The following is a 23,415-nucleotide window of genomic DNA, read 5'->3' on the forward strand; positions in this document are numbered from 1 at the left end:
CAAGAGCAATTATTGTTACTCGTAAGCACCTGACGTGCTACAAGATCTGTGCCATTAAGCTGATGTACAATCTCGCCATGCACTTGCTGAGTTTTGACTACAGTAATAGCAGATAAATAGCAAGCCTTGAACAGCTATTATCAGTGCATCACCGGAGCTAAAATTATACAGTGTGAACTATTCTTCACAGACCTGGAAGATACAGATATACAAACTCATTACATTATATTCCTTTTTTCTTTTTTGCACCTCTCTGGGAATTCATACTTCCCACAGTAACTGCAGCGAAGCGCTGTGCTCTCTCACAGTCCAGTTGGCTCAAAGCTCGGACTAGATTTTGGTCAACCGCCATTCTGCTTTCGAAATGCTGAAACGTGAGAACGGTGGACCCCAGTCCAGCCGCCTTATCGCTCCGGTCAGATGTTCTGCTTGCACTCAGCGCAGCGCAAACAGGCCTTAACGCACTCTGTCGCCGCCCGTGTGAGAGAGCGTCGGTTTGGGGAGGCCACCCTTTGGCTTGTGAACCGGAACGGCCTGTTTGAATTCCGACGAAACAAAAACGACGAAAAAGGAAAAACAGAAAAGCGCGCGACCTTTGCCAGAACGCAATTAGAAGTTTGCAGAGACGACACGCACAGCTGGGAAATACGGTAATAAAACTCGCCGGAGCGCAGCGATTGTGGCGCGTTTGAGGGGGCCGTTTCCGCCAAAAAGGCGGCGGCGGCGGTGGTGGCTCGAAATGGCGGCCCGCTGCGTCCCCGGACGGCGAGCCGGTTTTGCCGCCCCGCTTCACTGGCGGACGGCTTACCCCGCGGAAATACGACTGCCGCTAACTGGGCCTCGCGACCAATTAGGGCCGCGGAAGGAGGAGGAGAGCGGCGAAGTCCCGCCATCGTTCCCAGCGTGGCTCCGACGTGGCTTCCATTTCGGCTCTTTCAATTAATTGGGTATTCCTGTGACACGCGGGTCCTGTCTGAGCTCGCTGGTACAGTGTGTTCTCATCTGCGGTCTGCTCTGCCGTGGGAAACCTGGAGCAGTCGAGTTAAGCTTCTCGTGGACGTGTCAGTTAGAAGGCTTCAGGAAAGCAGACCAGGTGTTTGAAGGTCGTTCAACAGGAAGCTGTACTGTTGGGGGTGGGGGGGGTGGGGGTGCATCTGAAGCTTATCTTAAGAGCTACAAATTTTGTCTAAAAAACAACAGAGCACGATATAATCGAATCTCACAGCTCCAGAATGAACAGAGGTGAATGGTTAATGCAGGGAAAGCACCTGTTTGTTTGATCTTTTCTCTTTCTGTCTCTCACCCCCGCCCCCCCCCCCCCCCCTTCCCTTCCCTTCGCAGGCAGCCAGGGTCAGTTTCCCATCGCTCAGAATGTGACAGTGGCTGAAGGAACAACGGCTAACATGACCTGCCGCGTGGACCACAATGACAACACCTCCCTCCAGTGGTCGAACCCGGCACAGCAGACCCTTTTCTTCGGGGACAAGAAAGGTGAGCCCTGGGCCGGGAGGCCTAGCTTCCTGCAGGCCCTCCTGCGCCTCCCTAGGCCCCAGAAACCGCGTCACGTGGCTGGAACCGCAGCCTTGGTCTTCGCTCATGCACTGCTTTTGTGTCCGTGTTAATGACAGAAACAGGCCGGAGTTAGGAGAAGAATGACAGCACTTCAGTTTAAAACCACAGTTAAAAAGAAAAGAAGAAAAAAAACAGTGCTGATGTTGCATTAATTTCAGCGCTGGGTGTATGTAATGGTTTGGTGTATAATGGCAAAAAGACATGCTGCTATTCTCAATACATAACACGAATCCTGATGCAGATACCTAAAGTGCCCGGCCTTTTCCTATTTTCTAGTTTTACTTTGATACTAAAGTAACATTCACCTGATCTGAGATTCAAGGTGAAAGTCCCTGTAGTTTCTTTTCATTTAGTCCTGCGAGATGCATCAAGTATGAATGTTTTTTTTTTTTTTTTTGTTGCTGCCCTTGCTCTTGCTGCAATGATGAGGTGCAGAATCAAATCCTGAGTGTTGTTCCCGTGGCGACTGTGGTGCAGAATTCTGCTGGGTGGCACATCACCGGTCTCTGCAGCAGCCCACTCTTTGGTCAGCAGCCCACCCCGCCACCTCCCCCCCCCTCCCTTCCCGCAAAAAAAACTCATCACACCTGTGCCTCCCTGCACCTGATTCTCAAATGCTGCAGAGCGACACAGTGATTGTACAGCTCAGCAGTTGAATCTCACGGGGGGGGGGGGGGGGATGTGGCGGCCCGCTGCTCGTGGGGTGCGCATGCTAGCCGTCGCCCTCCCGTTGGGCATTTCCAAATTAGCAGACAAAAAAAAACGAAAAGGGAGAAGTGAAAAGTCTCAGCTGGGATTCAATAAACACGCGGCCTTAACTTTAAATGGCAAATAAATGCAGTTCTACATCTTTCCCCCCCGAGACTTCTTTTCTCTCCCATTCATTGTGTTGATTGCTGATTGCCGCTGCTTTTAGGGGGGAAAACAAAGTGAATCTTGCGTATAATTGCGGGCTGGATTGAAGGACAGACGTTGCGCAGTGTGTGGCGACGCCCCCTGGAGAAACTAGATTTGACTGGGTCCCTAGTTTTAAGGCCCTGATCTTGTGTCTTGTTAGCCGTGTAAGGGGGTTCTGCATTCAGTGCAGTCCTTGGACGACACAAGTAAAACCTGATTATCACGAGTAAAACCTGGAATGGAGGTGAGCTGGTATTCATGTCTGACCAGCGCTATCAAAAATACGACACAAAGGCAATTTCGTTTCACATATTTTATTCACATGCAAAGTTTTAGAATGTCAGGTCTTGGTATTGAAATCAGCATTTAGGAAACAAAGAAAAAACAAATATGTGCCACTTCTGAGAAAGTCCTAAGGCTCAGAAATCCACAACCTCCGAAGTTCAACCAGGTCTTTTCGCCTCTCATTCATCGAAACGTTCCGTAGCAAGTGCGCGTGCAGTATCCGTTGGTACGCTGCGGCTGCGCAGAGCCAGACGTTTGCCCCGGCGGGTATGTGAGTTATTCCAGCGTTGCGCTTGCGCTCGGTGACGAGATCTGTGGAACCCTTCCGTGTGACGTAGCAGGAGGCAGACGCGCTGCTGTTTGATGAGAGCTGGCTAACTGCTCCGCCCCTTTTTGATTAGAATGCGGGCCATCGTTAAGCAGGCCAGGGGCGCAGGGGTGGAGGGATTTAGGAAGATTCCAAGGGCCCCGAATGACAGGGCCCCTGTAATAATATTAGAACATATGACTTCCTGGGGTGGTGTGGCCCAGTGCAAGATATTTTCAAGGGTCCCCTGGTGGTGCCCATGGCCAGGTGGCAAGGTGTAGCACCACTGGCATTCTGGGAAAAAAAAAATTTCCTACCCAAAACCTGAGACTATTTGTATATGGGTTTGGGTATCGGACTACTTGTTAGATCAGTTCTCAGTCCAGATTTATTTATTGTCTTCCCTTTTTACCTGTGGCCTAGATATACAGTGTTCCACTGGCATGGATTAAAACTTTCCTTTCGAAAACCAGAAATCGTACAGTGTGTCCAAGAGTAAATAGTTCACCGGTTAGAAGCAGCGGGAACTGTTTCAGAAATAGCTTCCTGTGGATTTCCTTTTCAATTGGTTCTCAGTCAAATCCAGACTTTTGAACACAGCAATGGGCAAAGATTTGGACTGCATTAATGCGGACAACTGGGTACGAAAAGCTTCTGTCTAATGGACAGAAATAAAAATGTAATATTGGAGGAACACACTTGTGGCAGAGTGCTGAGAGTGGTTCTGTTCAAGATCACGTTGAGTGGTTCTCTTCGAGATCACGATGTCTCGTAGTCTCGTAATCAGCCGAATCTAACAGTGACAGTAACACCTCCCTTGAAGCGATATTTGTAACACATAACAGCACTGCTAGAGGCGCGTAACCACTGCCAAGTGCTGGTTGTCAACATGACAGACAAAGCTATACAAAGCATTATGGGAAATCTGTCATACTCTATAGCAGTAGACTAAGCAATGTGGCGTTGACATTTCGGTTGAGATGAATGATGTCATTAATTCAGTGTGCCTCCATAGGCTCCTCCCCCTGCGGTTCTTGTGTCCGAGAACTTTGCTGTTTTTTTTGTATTTTTTTAAAAAGCCCCGGTACTTCTTTTTGGAAAGGTCCTGGCTGGTCCTTTCTAAAGGTCCTGGCTGGTCCTTTCTAAAGGTCCTTGCTGTTCCTTTCTAAAGGTCCTTGCTGTTGTTCTATGTTCTTGGCTGTGACCATTTTTCCGCATATAAACATTTTAAACCTAGTGTTTTTTTTTTTTGTTTTTTTTTGGGGGGGGAGGGGGGTTTGTTTTGTTTTGTTTTTTTCCTCCTCCTTTAAACTCTTATGCCTCCCTGGGGAACAGACTCTCTGAGGTGAAACAGTTAGGTGCATTTCAGTCCGCAGTATTGTGAATGTTGGAAAGAATTAAATACAAAGGTCTGCTCTGTGACAGGCCTGGTCTTTCAGCTGGGGCAGAGCCAAAGCCCGTTCTGCTGAATTCCAAACCCGACGCACGCACCGTAGCCCGTAGTTGTAAAGCGCTTAAAAACAAAGTTCTTGCGTCGCTCTAATTAAAAACCGCCACGGTTTGACAAAAAAAGGGGCGGGAGAGCCGCCGCTGATGGCGACTGAGGACACGCCAGAGAACACGTGTTTAAAAACAGGGCGAAAAGTCTTAATTTCCTCTTTTAATTTTATGCCTCTTTTGTGTGTGGGAGCGCGGCGAAGTAATGTGTCATTGGTAGATTATAACGCTTTCTCCCTCTAATTACAGCAATCACGCCTTCATCTCAGGGTCGCTGCGGGAGAGTTGATTGGTTGTGGGCCTAATCCTCAGTGTTGCTTTACACCAGCGCACTTACGCGTGTCAGCGTGGCAAATCCGAGAGCATCAGCTTCTGCCCCCGCTGCTCGTTTCCCCCTCCCCGTATATAATTGCGCAGGGAGGAAGGGGGGGGGGGGGGGACTGTCCATCCAGCTGATTGGCAGCTCCTCCAGGATTTTGCATTTCGCGTGAGCGCGGAAAAAATCTGCGTGCGTCCGCACACGACGGCGCACAATGGCTGCATTGTGCAGTCAGCCGCCACAGAAACGCTGCCTTTCTCTCTGCTGCTCTTTGTGTTGCCAATCAAATGCCCAGCCTACCTGGGTGCAACAAAAAAGTTCCACTCAACAGGTTATACAGTCGATAACAGTCGTAAAACGAGAGCAGGAATAAACGTATGAAGGGCCAGTGACTTCTGTGACCTCTGCACGTGGCAAAGGTTTTGGTTTTGTTTGTCATTTCAGAAGTCGGGGGCGGGGAGGGTGAGGCGAGGGGTCGAGGAGAAAGGGAGATGTTGGAAATGATGATTTGGGGGTGACGGTGGCAGACTGTCTGCCAGAGGGTTGGGGACAGACAGAATTTGTTCAGAAAAATAACACTTTGTTTGTAACATTGATTTATCAGCATTAAACCGAGCGACGTTGCGGCAGTTGGAAAGAAAAATGAAGGGGTGGAGAGTGTGGGGAGGTATTGGCACGGGACAGCTCACGTAGCGTAGCGCTGTATCGACGGTGTGAATATTATACAGCATAAAGCCTTCAACAAAAAGCTGCTCGATGCAGCCACTGCGCAACTGGAAATGGAGAGTTCACGCGGAGCAGAGACTGGGATTCTGGGAATTGAAACCGAACGCTGGCGCTCAGGATGCAGATCACGGACACACACCGCTGTGTCCAGGCCAAGGCCCCGCTAAAAATACACGCCTGGCAGGAGAGAGCTGGCGAAGGTGAGAAAGGGAAGGCGAGGCCTTTTACTCAGACGCTGCCCACGAGTGTGGGAAAGTGCGTTTTGTAATGCTTAGCACATTCCTGGGTGATGCCGGGGAGCAAACGCAGCCAGTCCTTCCCTGCAGAGGTTATTGGGCTAAGTGTCTCTCTCTTTCTCTCTCTGTCTCCCTCTCTCGCTGCCTTTTCTCTTTCTCTCCCTTCTTTTTTCTCCCTCTCTCTCTCTCTCTTTCCCCTTTCTCTCCGTCTCTTTCTCCATTTCCCCCATCTATCCCTCTCTCTCTCTCTTTCCTCTCACACCCCTACTTTTTTTCTTTCTCTCCTCTCTCTCTCTCTCTCTCTCTCTCTCTCTAACAGTCAGATGAAAAGGTTTATTGGCATGACTAATACAAATGCACAGTGTTAATGAAGAAGGGGATTATGGGAGCAGCGCAGACTTGGCGCGTTGGAGCTCGACATAGGGGGAGTTTGGGAGTTGGGGGGGAGTTGGGGGGTGGGGGGGTACGTTTCTGGAAAGCTGCCCTGCTTCATTGCTTAATCGGCTGGCAGAGAGCAGTTGTGTCTCGGTGCACATCTCCTCAAATCTCCACCTTTAAGATTCATCTCTCTCCTGTTACGGCCAAACGATGTCACTTCACGCGGCTCGTACGTACAACCTTCACGCTCTGCTTGCGAAGCTCATCGATCCGTCAGCCATTTCAGCAGTTTTTTATTTCTATTTTTTATGGTGTTTCTTTGTTCCCAGACTGAAGGAAAGCTATTTTTAGTGGATCCCCACCATCAGGTGGGACACATTTGTCCCAGAACAGAACAGAGCAAAAAAAAAAAAAAAAAAAGATGCAAGTGGGCTCTGGACAATAGGGCCCAACCCAGAAGCCTTTTGCGGGAAAAAGAGGCCGTCTCCCCTGGAAAGGTTGCATTAGCACTACAAGTTGGGGGAACAGTGGGAGGTGGCATTCAGGATGGCAGGGCCCTCGAACACAGTGACCCCGAAATCAGACGCCCTCGACCGAGCGTTCCACAGGAGGGGACGCGTTGGTCTTCACTTCACAGGCGCACTTGACCGCGACCCCGCTGGAGACCAGAATTGTTTGAATCCATCGCCCGTCCCCTGTCCGTGCACCCCGGGGATTCTCCATTGATATTAACTTTGTTCCCGAGTGGCAGTTGGGTTATATGGCTCCGTCGTTGCCATGCAACTAATTCAGCAGCTTGTGCCTGCACTTAAAATACGCACAAGGAAATCGTAAGAGAATGTGTGCGATTGCATCTGCGAGGGATGGATCTACTGAATGTGTGCGGATGTGACAAGCTATAAGTCCATGGTGACAAACACCGTAGTAGACAGATGCATGATTAGAAATGATTTATTCATTGACCCTATCAAAAATAAAAGAAACTGTACTCTTAACTCTCACTTAGTGGTCGTTTAACAAAACAGGGAAATGTGTTTGATTTAGAATGCAGGGTGAAACTATAGAGCGAGATAATTCCCCTTCTGGTATTGTTCCAAACGTTCCGGAGAGGGAACTCATTTTAATAATTAATGATCCTGCTGAGGGTTTTGAATCTACCTGTTGATACAAATCTAATTCAAACCCTACACATAAAAATAGTGTTAACAGAGTTTGTGTCCACAGGGTATAAAAGATACTCCCTAGTGTAAATATACTCTATCAAAGTGGATTTTTAAGTAGGCAGTTAGGGGTGTTCTGAACGGGGAGACAATTTTTTTCAATGACATAATTTTACCTATAGGAATTAGCAAACCTTAAATTTAGCGATGGCTCTATCTAGAAGTAGCTGGCTAAGCAGAGGTCTGTAGCCAACCACTGAGCTGACAGCTGGCGCTTGGGGACCTGCTTTAAGCAAGCCTCGAGTCCCCTTAAAATGAGCTTCGGCCAGTGGTTAAGATAATGAAGTGATCTGGCACCTTGCCTTCTGAGTCCCACGTGAAATGTTACATTTTCCCCTAAGAACTGTAGTTCCTGGAGGAAAATTACCTCTCCTCTTTCAACTGGCATTTTTTTCCTAAATGTTATAGAAGCTAAACGTAATGCCTTCAAGTACGACGACCTACTTTGAGGCCAAACTCAACTCAGACCCCTGATTGTTTCTTTTCTCCCTCTCTACTCCGATGCACGTCAATGTATGCATAGAAACAATTCAGAATGAAATGAATGGTACTCGTCCAACTGCTGACCGTTTTATTGAATTTACTTTTCTAACAGCTGCACGTGCTAATAACTGAAGTTCTGACTCCTCAACAACTTCACCCCCCCTTCCCTATTTTAAAAAAAATGAATCAAAAATTAGGACTGGGCTATCAAAAAGAGTGGTACACCGTGTTCATAGTCTCCTTTCATCTTTTTTTATTTTTTTTTGTTTTCCCTGGAACTTCGCCCGTTGATTTTTCTGTGGCTTGCAGGCAGTTTTAATGTCAGCCACATGTGGACATGTCCCAGATTCTAATTCTGCTTCCCATCATCAGAGGAATTGGCAGGTATCATTACTGTATGTGTAAGGATGGAGCAAGCTGCCGTGTATCCATTTTAACGCTTGCCATTTCCTTCCGCTAATTTGTTCCTGAAATCGGTCTGTGCCTCCAGCATTATCTGGCCTGCTCTGCTTTTGGCCTTCTTCAGAAGAATTCTCTTTGTTGAAACATCTGTTTGGACTCCTTTTATTTATTTTGCATTTGCAAGGACCTGTGATGTTTGATTCTTTGTATTTTGCTTTTATTTTTGCTATCAAAGTGTCTCATTGCATTTGGCATTGGTTATCTCTTCCTGGAATTGATTGGATGTTTAAATCTCCATTTGACAGAAGACATAGTGATCTTGCTTAGTTTTCCTTTCCCGTCCCCACCCAAGTTTTCATGGGAGTGCTCTGGTAAATCTTCTCCTTGAACACAATTCAATACCTAAGAATCGTCAGCTTGGCTGAATGGATCTCTGCTTTCCAACTCTGCCACAAGTGACTGCTGCTGTCCACTTAAATGGCCCTGTGTGCTCAACAGACCATCAAATTAAGTCATTTGGTCAAACTATGAATTGGATATAGAGGTAAATACTGTGTGTGTGTGTGTGTGTGTGTGTGCGCGCGCGTGCATACGTGTGTGTGCATGTGTGTGTCTGCCTTTTTTTTTATCAGTGAGAAGAAACATTCATATTTTTGGAGGGAGTTGACTGTCACACAAAAATGTAGACACGCGCATAAATCCTGTGTGTATTTTTTCTTAAGAAGCTGAAGCAACTACCAATGGTTGTGAATTACATGCTGTATACATCAACATATCTATTGGAGTGGTTCCTCAGAAACATTTTAGCATTTAATTCCAAAGGTACATCACACTACAGGAATTACACTGCACAGTTATGCAAAGGCGAATGCATGCTCTGCTATTTTTGGCACAAAAAGCCAGGGCTTGATCAGGAAAAAAAAGCTGACAGTTACTGACTGCAATTTTCAACGCTGTTTCTGAGAGCGACTGTTGCAGTGTCACATTGGTTGGAATGCATTTACATTAGCATACCACAAGAATTACATTTGTGAGCTTGCTTTTCCTTGATCCCAAGAATAGTGTGTACAAACTGTTTTCCCCCTTATAATAATGTAACAACACATTTATAACACGTTTATAACTATATACATTTTATTCATTTTCTCCCTCCTTATAATAATAATAATGTAAACACACATTTATTTATAATTTGTTAATCCTGCTTTGGCCTTATACCCTTCACTGAGCCACAGCCTCTGAGCCAACTCAGCCCGTTTGATTATCGGTTAAACGAACTATGCAAATGAGGAGCGCACACTGCCCCGATGAGTCCAGAGGTCTTGTGCCATCTGAAGACTATATAAAAATATGAGCCGGGGTGCATTGACCGTGATTGATTTTCTCCGTGGCCCCCCCTGAGGGAAGCCAGCAGTCAATCAGCTCAGGCCAGTGATCTGTGCTAAGAGCAGGGCGAGGGAGCCGCGGTCTGGAAGGCCGGCCGCTGAGCAGGGCTAACTGCGCCTGAAAGCCGCTTTCTGTGTGAGTTTAGGCGAGTCCATGTCCATCGAAATAACGAACGGCGGAGTCCTATCTCCCATTCCTGATCAGCATGACATTGTCTTACCCTGCTTATTCCTGATCAGGGCTGGGAGGCGGTATATGCGTTATCTTACCCGCTTATTCCTGATCAGGGCTGGGAGGGGGTACATCTATTATCTTACCCTGCTTATTCCTGGGCTGGGCTGGGAGGGGGTATATGCATTATCTTACCCTGCTTATTCCTGGTCAGGGTCGGGTTGGTGGTGGGGGGGGGGGGGCCCTATCCCTGGAGCCTATCCCTGCATGCATTGGATGAGAGGCAGGAATGCACCCCGGATAGGTCACCAATCTATCGCAATTTATCGACACACACACACACACACACCATTCATTCACATGCTGATATCTACAGGCAATTTAGCCTGCATGTATAATCCACTGCACCACTGTGCCACCCTGTTCCCCAATTCCTTCCAGCCCTATTGCTTTCTATTGAGTCGTTTGCTGAGACTGACTAACTTTTCAGCATCTTCAGAGGACAAGGCTGTTCTTTTACTCTGGGCAATATTACCTTGGGATGTCAGCAAGGCGCCATTTTGTCTTTGTTTTGTGAATCTTAAACAATGACCCCTGTGGCCAAACGTATATTTTATTAAAACAGTCGTATGCATGCCTCTTCCTGGGACGAGCTGGTACCGTGTATCACTTAGACATGGGCAATAAATAATTAAATGTAGAGTGGCAGATGTTAGTTTTATTAATATATGCGCATGGGCTAGTCAATAGCTGCTGCTCCTCACCTTGACTGTTGGTAAATTTAAGTCAATCGAGGTGCAGAGGAATCAACTGGACTCATCAAACCCAATGGCCAGGAAAGGTATCAAGGTCGATTACGCTGCCAGGGATGAATTTGCACGGAGGCTGAAATGTGCTTCTTCGGATAAAAGAGGCGAAACTCCCCCCCTGTCAGACGTTTTGCGCAAAGCAGGCGATCGATGCTCATCAATTAAGCGTGCGGGCGGCGGAGGCGGCAGAGGCCGCTGAGCCGGAGGGATCGCAGCGCTTTGTCGTCCCCAATCAGAGGCGAGGTGAGCCGAGGTGAGCGGTGCAGGAGTCACTCCCGCCTCGGCCCCGAAAACCCGATTAAAAAAGTCACGGCCGTCTTGGGCGTCCGCCTTCCCAGAGACACACAAAGAGGCGCAGGCTGCCCGTTACCGCGCCCGGCGCCTGAGCTTATGCCCAGGACCCCGAACTTTAACGGAGGCAGCCGTTAAACCTTCCTGCACGTCCTGCACATCTGCTGAGCCTGGCGCGTTTGTTTCTGTTTTGCCCTCTCTCTCTTACTTCCCCAAAGACTGTTGAATTACCCCGCCCCAGGTTGCCAAAGATTACATTTCATGTGTGGATCCATCACCTACATTGCAAAGAAACGATATCAACATTTGTCTTCAGCAAATGTGAGAAAAGAAATAAGAGGAAACAATTGTATCTGTCAAAAAGAAGAGTCGGAAGGCTTATCTGGGATCAGTTTAGCATTTTTGCTCGTAAAGGGTAAGGTCAGGATATAGCTGGAAAAAAAAGCAATCCTATGATGAGAAATTTGTGAACATGCGTTTCTGATTTATATTAAATTCGGGTTTCTGATTTGGACCGTGTCTTTCAGCATCCAATATTTAATATTATACTCAGCCACTTCTTCTAATGACAGAGCATAAAAAAGCTATTGGGTCAGTTTCAGTGTGCTTAGCTGGAGTTGAAACCTCAGGTTTAACCCTCAAGACCACAGGTCCACGTAAGAACTGGAGCAGCTATCCGAAGCTGTGGAAGAAGGATTAGCTGTTCCAGTTGACATGCCGTTCTGTGGTCCAGAGGTTTCAACTTGAGGTTTGAACTCCAGCTAAGCGCGCGGTAATCGACTCGTACAGTCTGGCGTTCGCGACACAGAAATCCTGTATTCATGCCTTCTCCCCGGGGCTTATATCCATGCGGTCTTGCTGAACCGATTCAACTCATTTGCTGCATTTTTTTTTTTGTCTCCTTTTCACAGTCTGTACTTTTTTTTAGGCGGCATTAAAATACAATTTCACCCGGCGCATATTGATTTCCGCAAAGACAGCAAAGACTTTCTTTTCTCTTTGTCTCACAGATTTCGGAGGGGAATATAAGTGCTTCGTGTGTATGATTTAATGTCCACTCTGATGTCATACTTTCCTTTGTCGCTAAAGTTCACACTGTGATTTATAGAGTTCACTCACCAAGCCTGCTCTTTCAGTCAGGTAATTTAAGACTCCAGTGTGTGAATTTCTGGCAAGAAGACTAGGCAGAGCAATAGGCCCACAAATTTGTAACGTCATTTACGAAAAGTCTTTCTCTACCATCTGCCAAAAGATATTGAAATTTACTAAACAATTTTACACATTTCCCATGGAAGTGAAATAAAAATGCTTGAAATAAGAAGACCCCTCACTGTGAAAACGGGTTTGTTTAAATCATGGAGTTTCTGCAAGCTTGAAAAATAATCTGCTCTATGTCAGGACTATGATTGTGCTTAGTGATTTCAGTACATCCATATATTCAGACAAAGAAAAATCACACCACGTGTCCACTTTTAGATTATCTGCAAGAAGAATATTCAGTTTATTAACCTTCACATTTCTGATCCTTTCTTGTGAATAATTCCACACTCTAGCCTGTCCTCTGTAGCACTTTAAAACGTTAGCGAAGCATTGTGGAGGAGCAAGAAGGTGTTATTAGGAATTTGACAGATAAATAAAATGGACAGCCAGCCCCTGCAATCGTTCTTTAGATTTATGGGCTCAGCTAGGCACTCTCAGATGCTTTGAGGAAATCTGTTTGCTGGCAGCACAGAGCTGCGTTTCTTGACACATTTGTTTTGCTGTTGTTGTTTTTGTTGTTGTTGGTGGTGGTGTCGGTGTTGGACTGGAAGGGTACTTAAGGTAGAAATCGCTCTCAAATTGCCTTCGTGAAATGGAGCCTTTTGCTCTAAGGCCTATGTGTGGCCTCTTTGTGCCGAGCGACATCTGGAGTTGCAAACACAAGCCAGATCATAAAGGCTGTACGTGTTCAACCTTGTACAGGAGATCAACTAATAAAGAAAATGAAAGAAAAAGGTGATGGGTTAGGAGCCTTGTCTGAAATTTAAAACAGATCAGTGAATATCATGTAGGAACAAGCATTTCACGCTGTTCTCAGCAGTGCCGGGCACATGCACCAATAGACACCCTTGCCCTGAGACAGACTGCAATCTCCCACCCCCTCGCCCCCTGGTCTGCGATCGTTACCCCCCCCCCAGGGTCGCAATCTTAATCTCCTGCCCCACCCCAATACAATTGCAATCTACCTCCAGACCACCCCCTCCCGCCACCACTCCCCCCAGTCCATGATTGTAATCTACTGCCCCTGTGATCCCGTTCTATTCAACCCACCACCCCCCCCCCCCCCACCCACCCTGTCCACGATTACAATTCTCCCCCCCCCCCCACCCTCCGGCCAGGATAGACTAAGCTGAGGAATCACTGAATGCTCGTGCTGCGGTTATATATTTTGTAGCCACTGTGGTGATTGACAGTATAGCCACTGGAGGGAAAACATCGCAGAGAATACTCCCTAGTGTCCTATGATATATTTTACCCAATAATAAATTGTGCCCGTGGAGAGTTTCCACATCTTGCTGAATTACAAATGATGCATTCACAGTTTTATCCGTTTAATAGCGGCATTTAAAAGTAGCATCAGAGAAAGTATTGAGATGTTAATATTGTGAGAACTTGTGAAACCGAGCTTTGTATATGCAAATATAAAAACAGAAATAGAGACGAAGTCAAAAAGGCTCTGAGGCTAAAATTGCTCAAGGTGCAAGTGCAAAATTGCCTGCGGTTCTGAGTATCGCAGTGGAAAAATATGTTTGTGCACCGGCTACTGCTCGGTGATTGCCGTGGGGAAGGGGCTTTGCTGTATAAAGACAGAGCTAGTGCAGATGCACTAAGCACTTATGCTGATGAGATCTTCACGAGGGACACGGATGAAAATACGCTTGCAATTACAACCGATGCACGGCACATAATGGATTATATGAAAGAAGGGATTGTGAAGTGCTGGAGAAAATACCCCCTAAAAAATACATCCCCTCATCATATACACACAAGTGCATTTTTCTGATCTGCTGGACATTGTTCACAAACCACTTTAAACATTTAATGCTGTCTATTGTTTTACAGTAGATTTCCTGGGGAATGGAAATAAGAAAGTATGAAAATATAAAAGGAAGACGGTTGAACTGAAACTACAGGACATTTTTTTAATTTTTCAATAAGCATTTCTTGTAGGATTTGGATTCAGTTATAAATTTTGTCTCGGTCTAATTTGCAAACACCAGTTAGACTGAGAATGGTTCATATTTGGATTCTGAACATACTAAAGGTCATTTCCAGATGAATGGCTAAAACTAGTCTGTTTAAGGTAAATTTATGTGGCATATTCATTTTAATGAAAAAAAAAAACATCATTTTCACATCCAAAATACAAATTTGAAAGAAGTGTGTCTTTTTAGGCATAATGAAATATGCTGTGTGTAATGGCTCCCAGGGAATTTAATTAAAAGATGCAAGAAATGGTGATGGATAAGTAGAGAATATAATTTCTTTTCTTTTTTTGCAATTCCCCCCCCTCCCCCCACCCACTAACTCCCTTCCACTTTGTAATCTTCAAAAGACTGAGGGACCATTGAAAAGGATGCAGTGATCTGCTTCTAGTTAATCAATTAATAAATACATCCAACAATGTGTTCAGCAACTCATTAAGATGCATCTTTTATTGTATGCAAGGGGGGGCCATTATTTCAGTTTCATTATCCCACTCCCTCAGACACTTGCTCTCATCTCACTGCTTTTAGAAGGACCCAACATACAGTGATGGAAGAATGGGTCTTTTTTTTCCCCCTTTTTTTGCATCAGTGATAAAAGTGAGACTCCGTGTACCGTATAGGAAGGTGAAAAACGTAATTCATTTCTTACTTACTTCTGGGTTCACACCCTGTTCAGTTCACCAGTCAGTCCATAACTCTGAGGCTTACATCTGCGAGGTTCTGTTGTTGTACTTGTTTTGGATGGCCTCAATGTGTGCTTCAACCACTGAGGACGATAAAACAAACATCTATAAAAGCTGTTATATCTCCCATTAATGTGAGAAAAAGGATCTTAAAAACCAAGCCACAGAATATAAGTGTTTTCATATTATATGAAGGCAGTTTTATGAGCCCTTGGAAACATAAGTTGAATCTAGTCTTGGTGCTGTATAATTTAGTGCATGTGACTCTGCTGAATGTGGATATTAGCACCGCTAAATTAAGACTACAGCAAAAGGGGGAAAAAAAGGTCGAATAAGGGAATTCAATTGGGTTCACAACTCAGTTACAAAGACCTTAGCAATCTAATGATTTATGCTCATGTACTCTCCCGATCAATATTCATATTACATAAATCTCATTCTGTCTTTTCGTCATTGATTTTTTTTAAAAGAGAATATAATGGTCTGGTACTATCTTAAACCCTGTAGACACAGTTTAATGAGCTGTCTGTCTGGACCAAGATGAATATTTTTGTTTTAACTTTTAAGAAAATCACTGCCTGAAGGAGATTAGAATTGGCCAGAGCCAATACCGTGGGCCGTGCTCCCTGGTTATAAATTGTCCACAGCCGTTTTTTTATTGCCATTTGCACCTTTTTATGCGACGCTTAACTCAGTTTAAAAATAAACAGGCTGTAACCGTGCTGCTGGTGTCCTCCGTATTGTTCTTGCGAGTTCTGCCTCAGACCGGCGCCCCCGTCGACACGCATAAATCCACGTAAGCGTGGACGGAACGAGCCCTTGAGCCGGTCCGGAAGGTTCTCGGCCGGCCCCGCGATCTGCTGCTTGCCCCGTGGCCTTTCGCGAGGGAGGAGAGCAGATGCGGTGTTGTGAGCGGAGCTCGGTTTTCGCGCTTCGCGGGGCGGTGCGTACGAGGAAGGGTGGGGCGCTGCGGCCTCTCTGGCGGGCGCGGCGTTCGTGGACGTCCTGCTCGGAGCACTGACGGGACGGGCGGCTCTGGCCCTACGCCACGCCGCACGTTCTGGCAGAGCAACACGTCGCATTTCGGGTGGGAGAAACCCGTTCAGCCGCTCTGTGCATGCCCCCCCCCTCCCACCCGCCCCCCCCCCTCGGAGGAGGGAATGCTGGTTACCCCCCCATTGCTTCCAAAATGAAATCAGCACATTATAGGCACATAGCTGATGCTCCTATCCAGAGTGACCTACACAACTTTTTACACGCCATTTACATTGCATCCATTTACACAGCTGGATATATCCTGATGCAATGCATGTTGGGTACCTTGCCCCGGGGAACAATGACAATTTCCTACAGGAAAGTCAAGCCTGTGACCTTCAGGTTACAGAGCCAGTTCCTTACCCATGTATAGTACACTGCCGCCTCCATACTCATGAGTTTAAAATAAGTGAAATATTGCATTCCCATGTGCATAAAAACATTGCTGAGCTGATACAAGGCGTTCTCCCAAACCTGACATCTGCTCGTCAACCACCTCTGCCTCAAAATGCAGGGTAGCATCATCTGCCTGCACACTAATGCTGGGGCAAGGCTGCAGCAGCTGCTGGAACAAGCTCTGTCACACCTTATGGAGGTCTGATACCATTTAGCACCCCCTCCTTTCCTCCCTGCCCCCCAACACCTTCCACCTCCCACCTACTGCTCACCAAATTATCCAACCTCATACATATGGATGAGAGTGTCTACTCACGGTACATCCCAAGACCAAACTTGGTACCCCCCTGCTGCTGGGGCGAACTCCACTTATAAAATCATTAATAATTTAAGGTTCCCCCCGACTGCGACCACCGCAAAGCCTCACGACGTTGCCCTTCCCGGGGGGGGGCCCGCCGCGAGGGCCTGTGGGCAGCCAGGAGCTGCAGCCGCTAAGATGGATGGCGCATCGCTGGAGCGCCGGGCCGGGCTCCTCGTTCATGCGTTCCGGCAATTAGGAAGGATGGACTGTTGCGGTTATGGGGGGGGGGGGTATGGGGGGTACAGCGCCAAAGAAAATTGATGTGGACCATATGTCCCTTGTTTAATTGTGGAGTCATCCCTTTAATATGCCGCCAGCTCATGAATTATTATTATTGAGGGGGACAAATGATATCACAGTTGTCCTGGGCAATGTTCATTACAATTTACTTCCTTTCCGCCTCTCCTGGGAGTAAGAATTAATTCAACTTTGGAACATTGTTCCAGTGAATGAAATTACATTTATAGAGGTGAATGTAAAATAAGTGATATTCTGTTGCATGCTTGTTTGTGAACGTTTTAATTAATCAGAGGTACATAGTCGCCCAGGTTGTAAAGGCAATAGATGCGAAATGGCAATAAAGCAAATGGCATTTCTCCTCCCTTTATTAGCTTCATTATGGCTAATTCTGAGTTTTGCCTCAAATACATTGGCAATGCATTGTATATGCTCTTTCACAAAACGTCTAATTAAATTCGTCCTCATTTTCCATAACAGATGTTTATGTCTTTTTCAAAGCAGTAATTGGGGACATCTTCCATTCACCCAAAAGGTCATGAGACAAGCTTGGCTTTTAATTGGCTTTTAAGAACCTAATGCCCATTACACCACATTGCCGCAATTATGTGTTCATTTAAACATCCGCTAGGTCAGGATGCTGAAGAGTAATTGTGAAGGACGTAGTCACTGCAGCCAGAACACGTTGAGATACAGTTTCACTGCTATTAAGAGTAAACTGGGTCTTCAAACAGTGAGAACACGCTGTGCTCCGTGCTGCTGAACGATTGCTGCAGAACAGGCTGAACTATTGCTGCTGACTGGGCTTGAAAGATTGCTGCTCAATAGGCTGAATTATTGCTGCTGAATGATTGGTTGTTTTGTGTTTTGTGGGACCAATATGGCTTCATTGTCAGTGGTTCCTGTTTTCATTTTTTTGTGCATTTTTCTTTGGCACATCTGCACAAAATCATCTGCTGTCTGCAAGGTGTCGACAGAGGTGGGGCGGGGCGGGGCCTGCAGGGTTCGCTCTTCAAGGGCTTATCAAGGCTGCCAGCAAAGAGCTGAGAGCGAATGGTGAATTAATGCTCTAAGTGCTGGATCGGTGTCGGTGTGTGTGTGTGTGTGTGGGGGGATGCGGGGCTGAGGCTGGCGTTCAGCAGGGGGCAGCGGGTTTGCACCGCGAACAGCTCGCTGCCCTGCTCGTGCCCGGCTGAGCCGTACGGCTCTCCCTGAGCTCGCCGCCGCCCACGCTCTCTGTTCCCGCCCCCCCCCCCGCCGCCCCCCCCCCCCGCCGTCTGTCCTCCAGCCGCCTCTTGGTTGGAGCGGGCCGAGTGGAGCGTGATCCCAGTTTCCGTTCACGGGGAAGGTCAGCGGTGACCGCCGCCCCGACACGCCTTCATGCGTTCAGCGGACGCTCTTCGCACAAATTATTCCGGAACTCCGGCACGCCGCGCCGAGCTCTGCTGGTCCACAGCTCCGCTAGCGCCTCGTTACCCTGCTCGGCAGTGTCCTCTCGCCTGTCCCGCAGGCATGGGCGCCCCAAAAACGCGCCCCTCCTCCTGACAAGCACAGGAACCCAGCCGCCCGCCCCCGGTTTTAGTTAAAAGCTGGAAAGTTGTGCGCAGGTCCCGGTTCTGCTGATTTTTGCCCTCATCTCCGCCCCCCCCTTGATCAGAGGCAGAGGGTGAGCAGGGCTTGATTCTCTCTGGCCCAGCAGATGCAGGGTGGGGGTGTCACCCGAGTGTGTTCTTCCCAACACAGCAGGCCCTTCCTCTTCTGTCTTCCTCCCATTTAACATTAAAAATGCTTTTCTGTTTTATCTGTTGCTCTGGACGTGACAAGCTGAATAAATAAATTACCGAGTAAGTCAGTGAAGGAAATTTTAAAAGTGCGCATAAATGACAGGTCTCTCATTTTTTCCCCCTTCATGAACACATTATTTGAGATAGGGTGCAGTCTATGTGATGGTTACAATTCAATAATTTGACTCACAAAAATAAAGCAAATTGTGCCAGAAGACTGCTGCTTTATCTCTGTAATGTGGCTGGACAGTGTAAGATAATTGTTATAGTTGTGGGTTAAATTCTGGGATGGGACACTGCAAACTGCACCCTTTGCAAAGCACTCATGGAATGCAAAGAATTTGCAACCAAGTACTAAATATGACAACTTTATTTCAGATCATGTTAATTGGACTAAATACTTTTCCTGCTCTAAAATAAAGGTACTATGTATGAAAAGTTCTGTAATTTCGACACAGATCACCCAGACATTTTGCACAGTAAACTCACATTCATTGTTTCATTTTCAAACCCAAAGTGGTGGAGTACAGAGCCAAAACAACAAAAAAACAAATGTAGAATGTAATGTGTACGGGTCCTCTGCATTAGAGCATCTATTAAATAACTAAAATATGAATGTAATGAAATACGAAATTTGCAAACTCTGGACACATTGATTGTGTGTTCCGCTGAACCATAAGGCTGCTAGAAAATCATGGCAGAAGTGGTCAAAGCGTGGGCACAAATCTTGGAGCTGGGTACAGTGAGGTGAAGGAGGCTATTGACCGTCCAATTAATCTTCCCAGGTGAGACGAGCTGAATGATTGACGGTGATAAGAATCCTGTCAGTGTACGATGCGGCGATGTTCCTTTCCTCATTTCTAATCACGCGAGCTCTCCTGTTGGTCTCCATGCCCTTTTTCTGGCCAATCACAGACCCCTGGGAATTGAGTGTGTGGGTAAAACTGTCAATCACGTACCTTCGATTGCCCCAGTCAAGCTAATACCCGTTATTAGTCGACCATTGTTCTTTCAGAAATCATTACGACAACAATGAGGTTGACTGCACAAACAAAGGCATTCTTCAACGCTTAGCTCTTTTTACACTTGCGCCGACAGCGAGCTTGGACACAAAATAAGGATGGGTAAGATGACACCAATCCCTCCAGACGGGATTTACCCATTGTGCGCGCTAAAGACTGATTGCATTTTAAATTAATCTCTGAATGGAGGCTCTCTAAGCACAGGTCGTAGATGTGCCCCGTTCCTGGAAGTGGCTTGTTTACCCAGTAATATCCCCGGCCCCCTAATCTTCAATCAGCAGTCGGAGGACAATGGGAAATGAGGCTAGTGCCCGTGGCTCAATCTAAACTCTCGTCACAGGGTCTGATGGGATTTTAAGTGCAGCGCTTTCCCCCTAAAGCCAAATTGCAAAATGTGAGTGGTGGTTCCCAGCGTCCACTGCTGCTGTTGTTCAGTTCAGCTCGTCCGCTGTCTCGGCATGCAAACATATATTTACAATTTGCCGTTTCTGATTTCAGGAGAGCTTGAGTTTCCTTAGGACAGATAAAGGTAGACGTTAAAGTGAAAGGCTCTTGGCCAGCTGAACGTCAGCCTGACTTTGCAAACAGACGTTATAAGTGGATATTTTTCTGTGGTGTTTTTTTTCTCCTTGGCTAGAAATCAAAGGCACACTCTATCAAACAAGTGTAGCCATATATACTTTTTTCTAAAAATGAGTTAGTGTACTGTATGCACAACCCCTAAACCCACATAAATACCTGTTCAGTTTGTCATCTTTTTATAAAAATGTCCTCTATAGCAGACCTATTAAACTAGCAGCCCAGGGGCTAAATGTAGCCACATTCATTGCTTTTTTCATTGAGAAGACTAATGTTCTTCTTTTTCAGTTGCATAAAAAATTATTTCCACACTTGCATGCTCGCAATTTCAGAATACTAGTGACAGAATTGCAAGTGATAGCTTTGCATATCTTAAAAAGGCCTTTAACATGGAAATGGAAATGCATATGCTTTGTTTACACAGTAATATGCAATGCGTTTTATTATTATCCAAAGCAGAATGCGTAATTATATTCAGTGCTCTCTCAGTTTGGGCTCATTGCTACAGTCTCCAAGGCAAGTGATATCAACCACTGCTTCTCATCACCAGGGCATCTGTCATGGGGGGTTCAGGGGATGGGTAGTTTTTTTTTTTTTTTGGGGGGCAGCAGGGTAAACTGCTTTCCTAGACAGGATTTACACAGACACTTTACATACAGTCCTCCCGATTGACCAGTGGTGGGGTCATGTGATCCTGCCTGACTGAAACCCTCCCACCCCTGTGCGATGCTAGAATGAATCACACATCGCACTGCAGGGGCCACAAGCCACAGTCAGCAGTAACAGGGCCCGCATTCAATCCCACACTCATGGGGCCCATCCACGCACTAAAACAGCGCCTTACCAGGAAGAGTCATCCAGGGGTCTCAATACACTTACTGTATTTATGCATTGTTTTAAAAAAAATAGCGCGGGAGAAACACTTGGTACAAATGCACCATCGTTAAAAAAAGAATCAGGCCGCAGGACGTAGTCTCTGTAGAAAGCTTCACTTACTGCATGCAACCCTTGGACGTGTTGGATCTAGGGCTTTTTGAAATTGCATCATGTTAGATACTTTGAAGGCGCGCTGATGTTTGAAATTCCTACCTGGCTTTGTGGAGCAATCGATTGAGCATCCACACATAAACTCTTTCCCCTGAGGAATTTGGATTATTTCAACTCTGTACTAGTCTGTTGCCCTGCAGGGCAGGTGACACACAGCGGACACTTTGAGAAGATATTCCAGTTCATGGGTTACTGTAGCTGAGTCAATAATGCAGACGCGAAAGACATGAAAGAATGTGCAGCAACTATTTTTAAGGTTGAATATGAAATATTAAACTGCGATTTTGTTTTCTTTTTGTGGTGGTGTGCCTATTTGAAGACTCGTTTAAAGATGTCCGTCCTTGGAATTTCTATGAGGACATACAAAGCGAAGCAAAGAAAGATCAGGGTAAACATCTTAAAGCGGAGTTATTTTAAATGATCCTACAAAACTCTCCCATAATATTCTAGTCCCACAGGAGAGAGAAGTGGGAGAGATTGTCTGATCGTATTGAAGATCACAGGCCGGAGCAGGCAGAAAGAACCGTAAAGCGAAGGTTCTTAAGCCTGGAACAATGCTGGACTGACTGCAGTGGATTAAGTGAATAAACGCAACTTCCCAAAATGCTCAGCTGCCCCTGGGTTCCCACCTGCATGTGTACAGAAATCTGGGCCAGTGTGAACCCCTTGTTTACAGTAGCTGCTCTGGGCTTTTGTTTGCTTCACCTCTTGACCACACTGGAGGAGACCGATGACATCACTCCGGCCCTCAGCGAGCGCAGGCCCTGCGTTCCGCTGTGACAGCGGTTAATTATTCATGTTCCTCCGCTCCCCTTGCTCTCGGAGAGAGAGAATTCTGGGTATTTTTTTTTCGGCGCGTGTCCTTTTAAAATGTACCCGGTATTGTCTGACACCTGTCCTACAAGACAGTCATTAGCTGCGGTGCGAAAAACTCTGCATATATATTTGAGGGAAAGCTGCAGCCAGGCGAGGCCTCGATTCTATATATACTCTCCCTGAGCGGAACTGCTTTGTTCCCAGGAGATGGTGTCCAGGCAATATGATGTGCATTCTTGTACATTGGGATTTGGGATCTATTGAAATTCAGGCCTGACTGCTCAAGCAGCAGCCCCTTTTTCTCCTCCCTCTCTCTCTCTCTCTCTCTCTCTCTCTCACCCCCCTTCTGTCTCTCTCTCTCTTTCTCTCCCTCTCTCTATTTCTCTCTCTCTCTCTCTCTCTCCCTCTCTCGCTCTCTCGCTCTCTCCCACCAACTCAGTAAGTGTGTTTTTGCACTGCATATACAGTGCTGGTAAATTTCATTTTTGTTGACCTGCCATATCTGGAATTGTCTTTCTTTCACTGATAGTTGCAAAGAAGCTAGTGTTCTGTAAAAAGGCGGCATCTTTAAAATTGAGGGCTCTATGAAATTAAGTGTGTGTGTGTGTGTGTGCGTGTGTGTGTTTGTGCTCAGATTGACACATTACTGTTGATATGTATTATGGATGTTTATGAAATGAGATTGTTACTGCATCTATGAATTCTGAAAACCTGCTGGCATCTACTACAGTTTAACCCATTTAACTGAATCAAATTCCCATAACAACACAACTCTTATCAAATATCCAAGAATTCAAATTTCTGATTCCCACATCACATTTACGGCAACCAATTGAGCTTCTAATTTTTCCTGCAGCAAATGCTTTAATTTTGAACTTGTCCTGCTCCAACAAACAGAATCAATAATAATATTGCGAAAATATGTGTTTTTTTGTAGTTTAAATTGCTTAGACTTTTGTGATGAAAATCATCTCCCAGTCTGTACCATCGGCCCTGGAATCTGGCCACCGCAGCTCCCCAGGAGCCACTGACCAAGATGAGAATGGCCCAATAGAGATCGGCCGGCAGCAAGTGTGACCCAATTACATTCATCTGGCGGTGGGCGTGGTCCAATCAACATAAGCCTGTCGCGAGCAAGGCCCAATCAAATTAGGCCTGTGTTAAACGTGTCCCAAAGTAAACCATCTGGCATTGAGCAAGGCCCCATCTATATCGACCTGCAGTGAGC

The 23,415-nt window shown here is 46.3% G+C and overlaps 1 protein-coding gene across 8 annotated transcripts in view; it reads left to right on the forward strand.

The window, feature by feature from the left end:
- The window catches only part of cadm2b (cell adhesion molecule 2b), a 326,778-nt gene that overhangs the window by 255,561 nt on the left and 47,802 nt on the right, over positions 1 to 23,415 (forward strand). For all 8 annotated transcript variants that reach the window (XR_010324458.1, XR_010324459.1, XM_064301912.1 and 5 more), the window contains one exon: positions 1,342 to 1,491. Coding sequence is in view for 6 of the 8 variants with exons in the window: in XM_064301912.1 (XP_064157982.1) it covers positions 1,342 to 1,491 (150 nt within the window). In the remaining 2 variants the exon portion in view is untranslated. The remainder of the gene's footprint in view (positions 1 to 1,341; positions 1,492 to 23,415) is intronic.

Source organism: Anguilla rostrata, chromosome 12 (genome assembly GCF_018555375.3).
Source record: "Anguilla rostrata isolate EN2019 chromosome 12, ASM1855537v3, whole genome shotgun sequence".
NCBI classification, from domain to species: domain Eukaryota; kingdom Metazoa; phylum Chordata; class Actinopteri; order Anguilliformes; family Anguillidae; genus Anguilla; species Anguilla rostrata.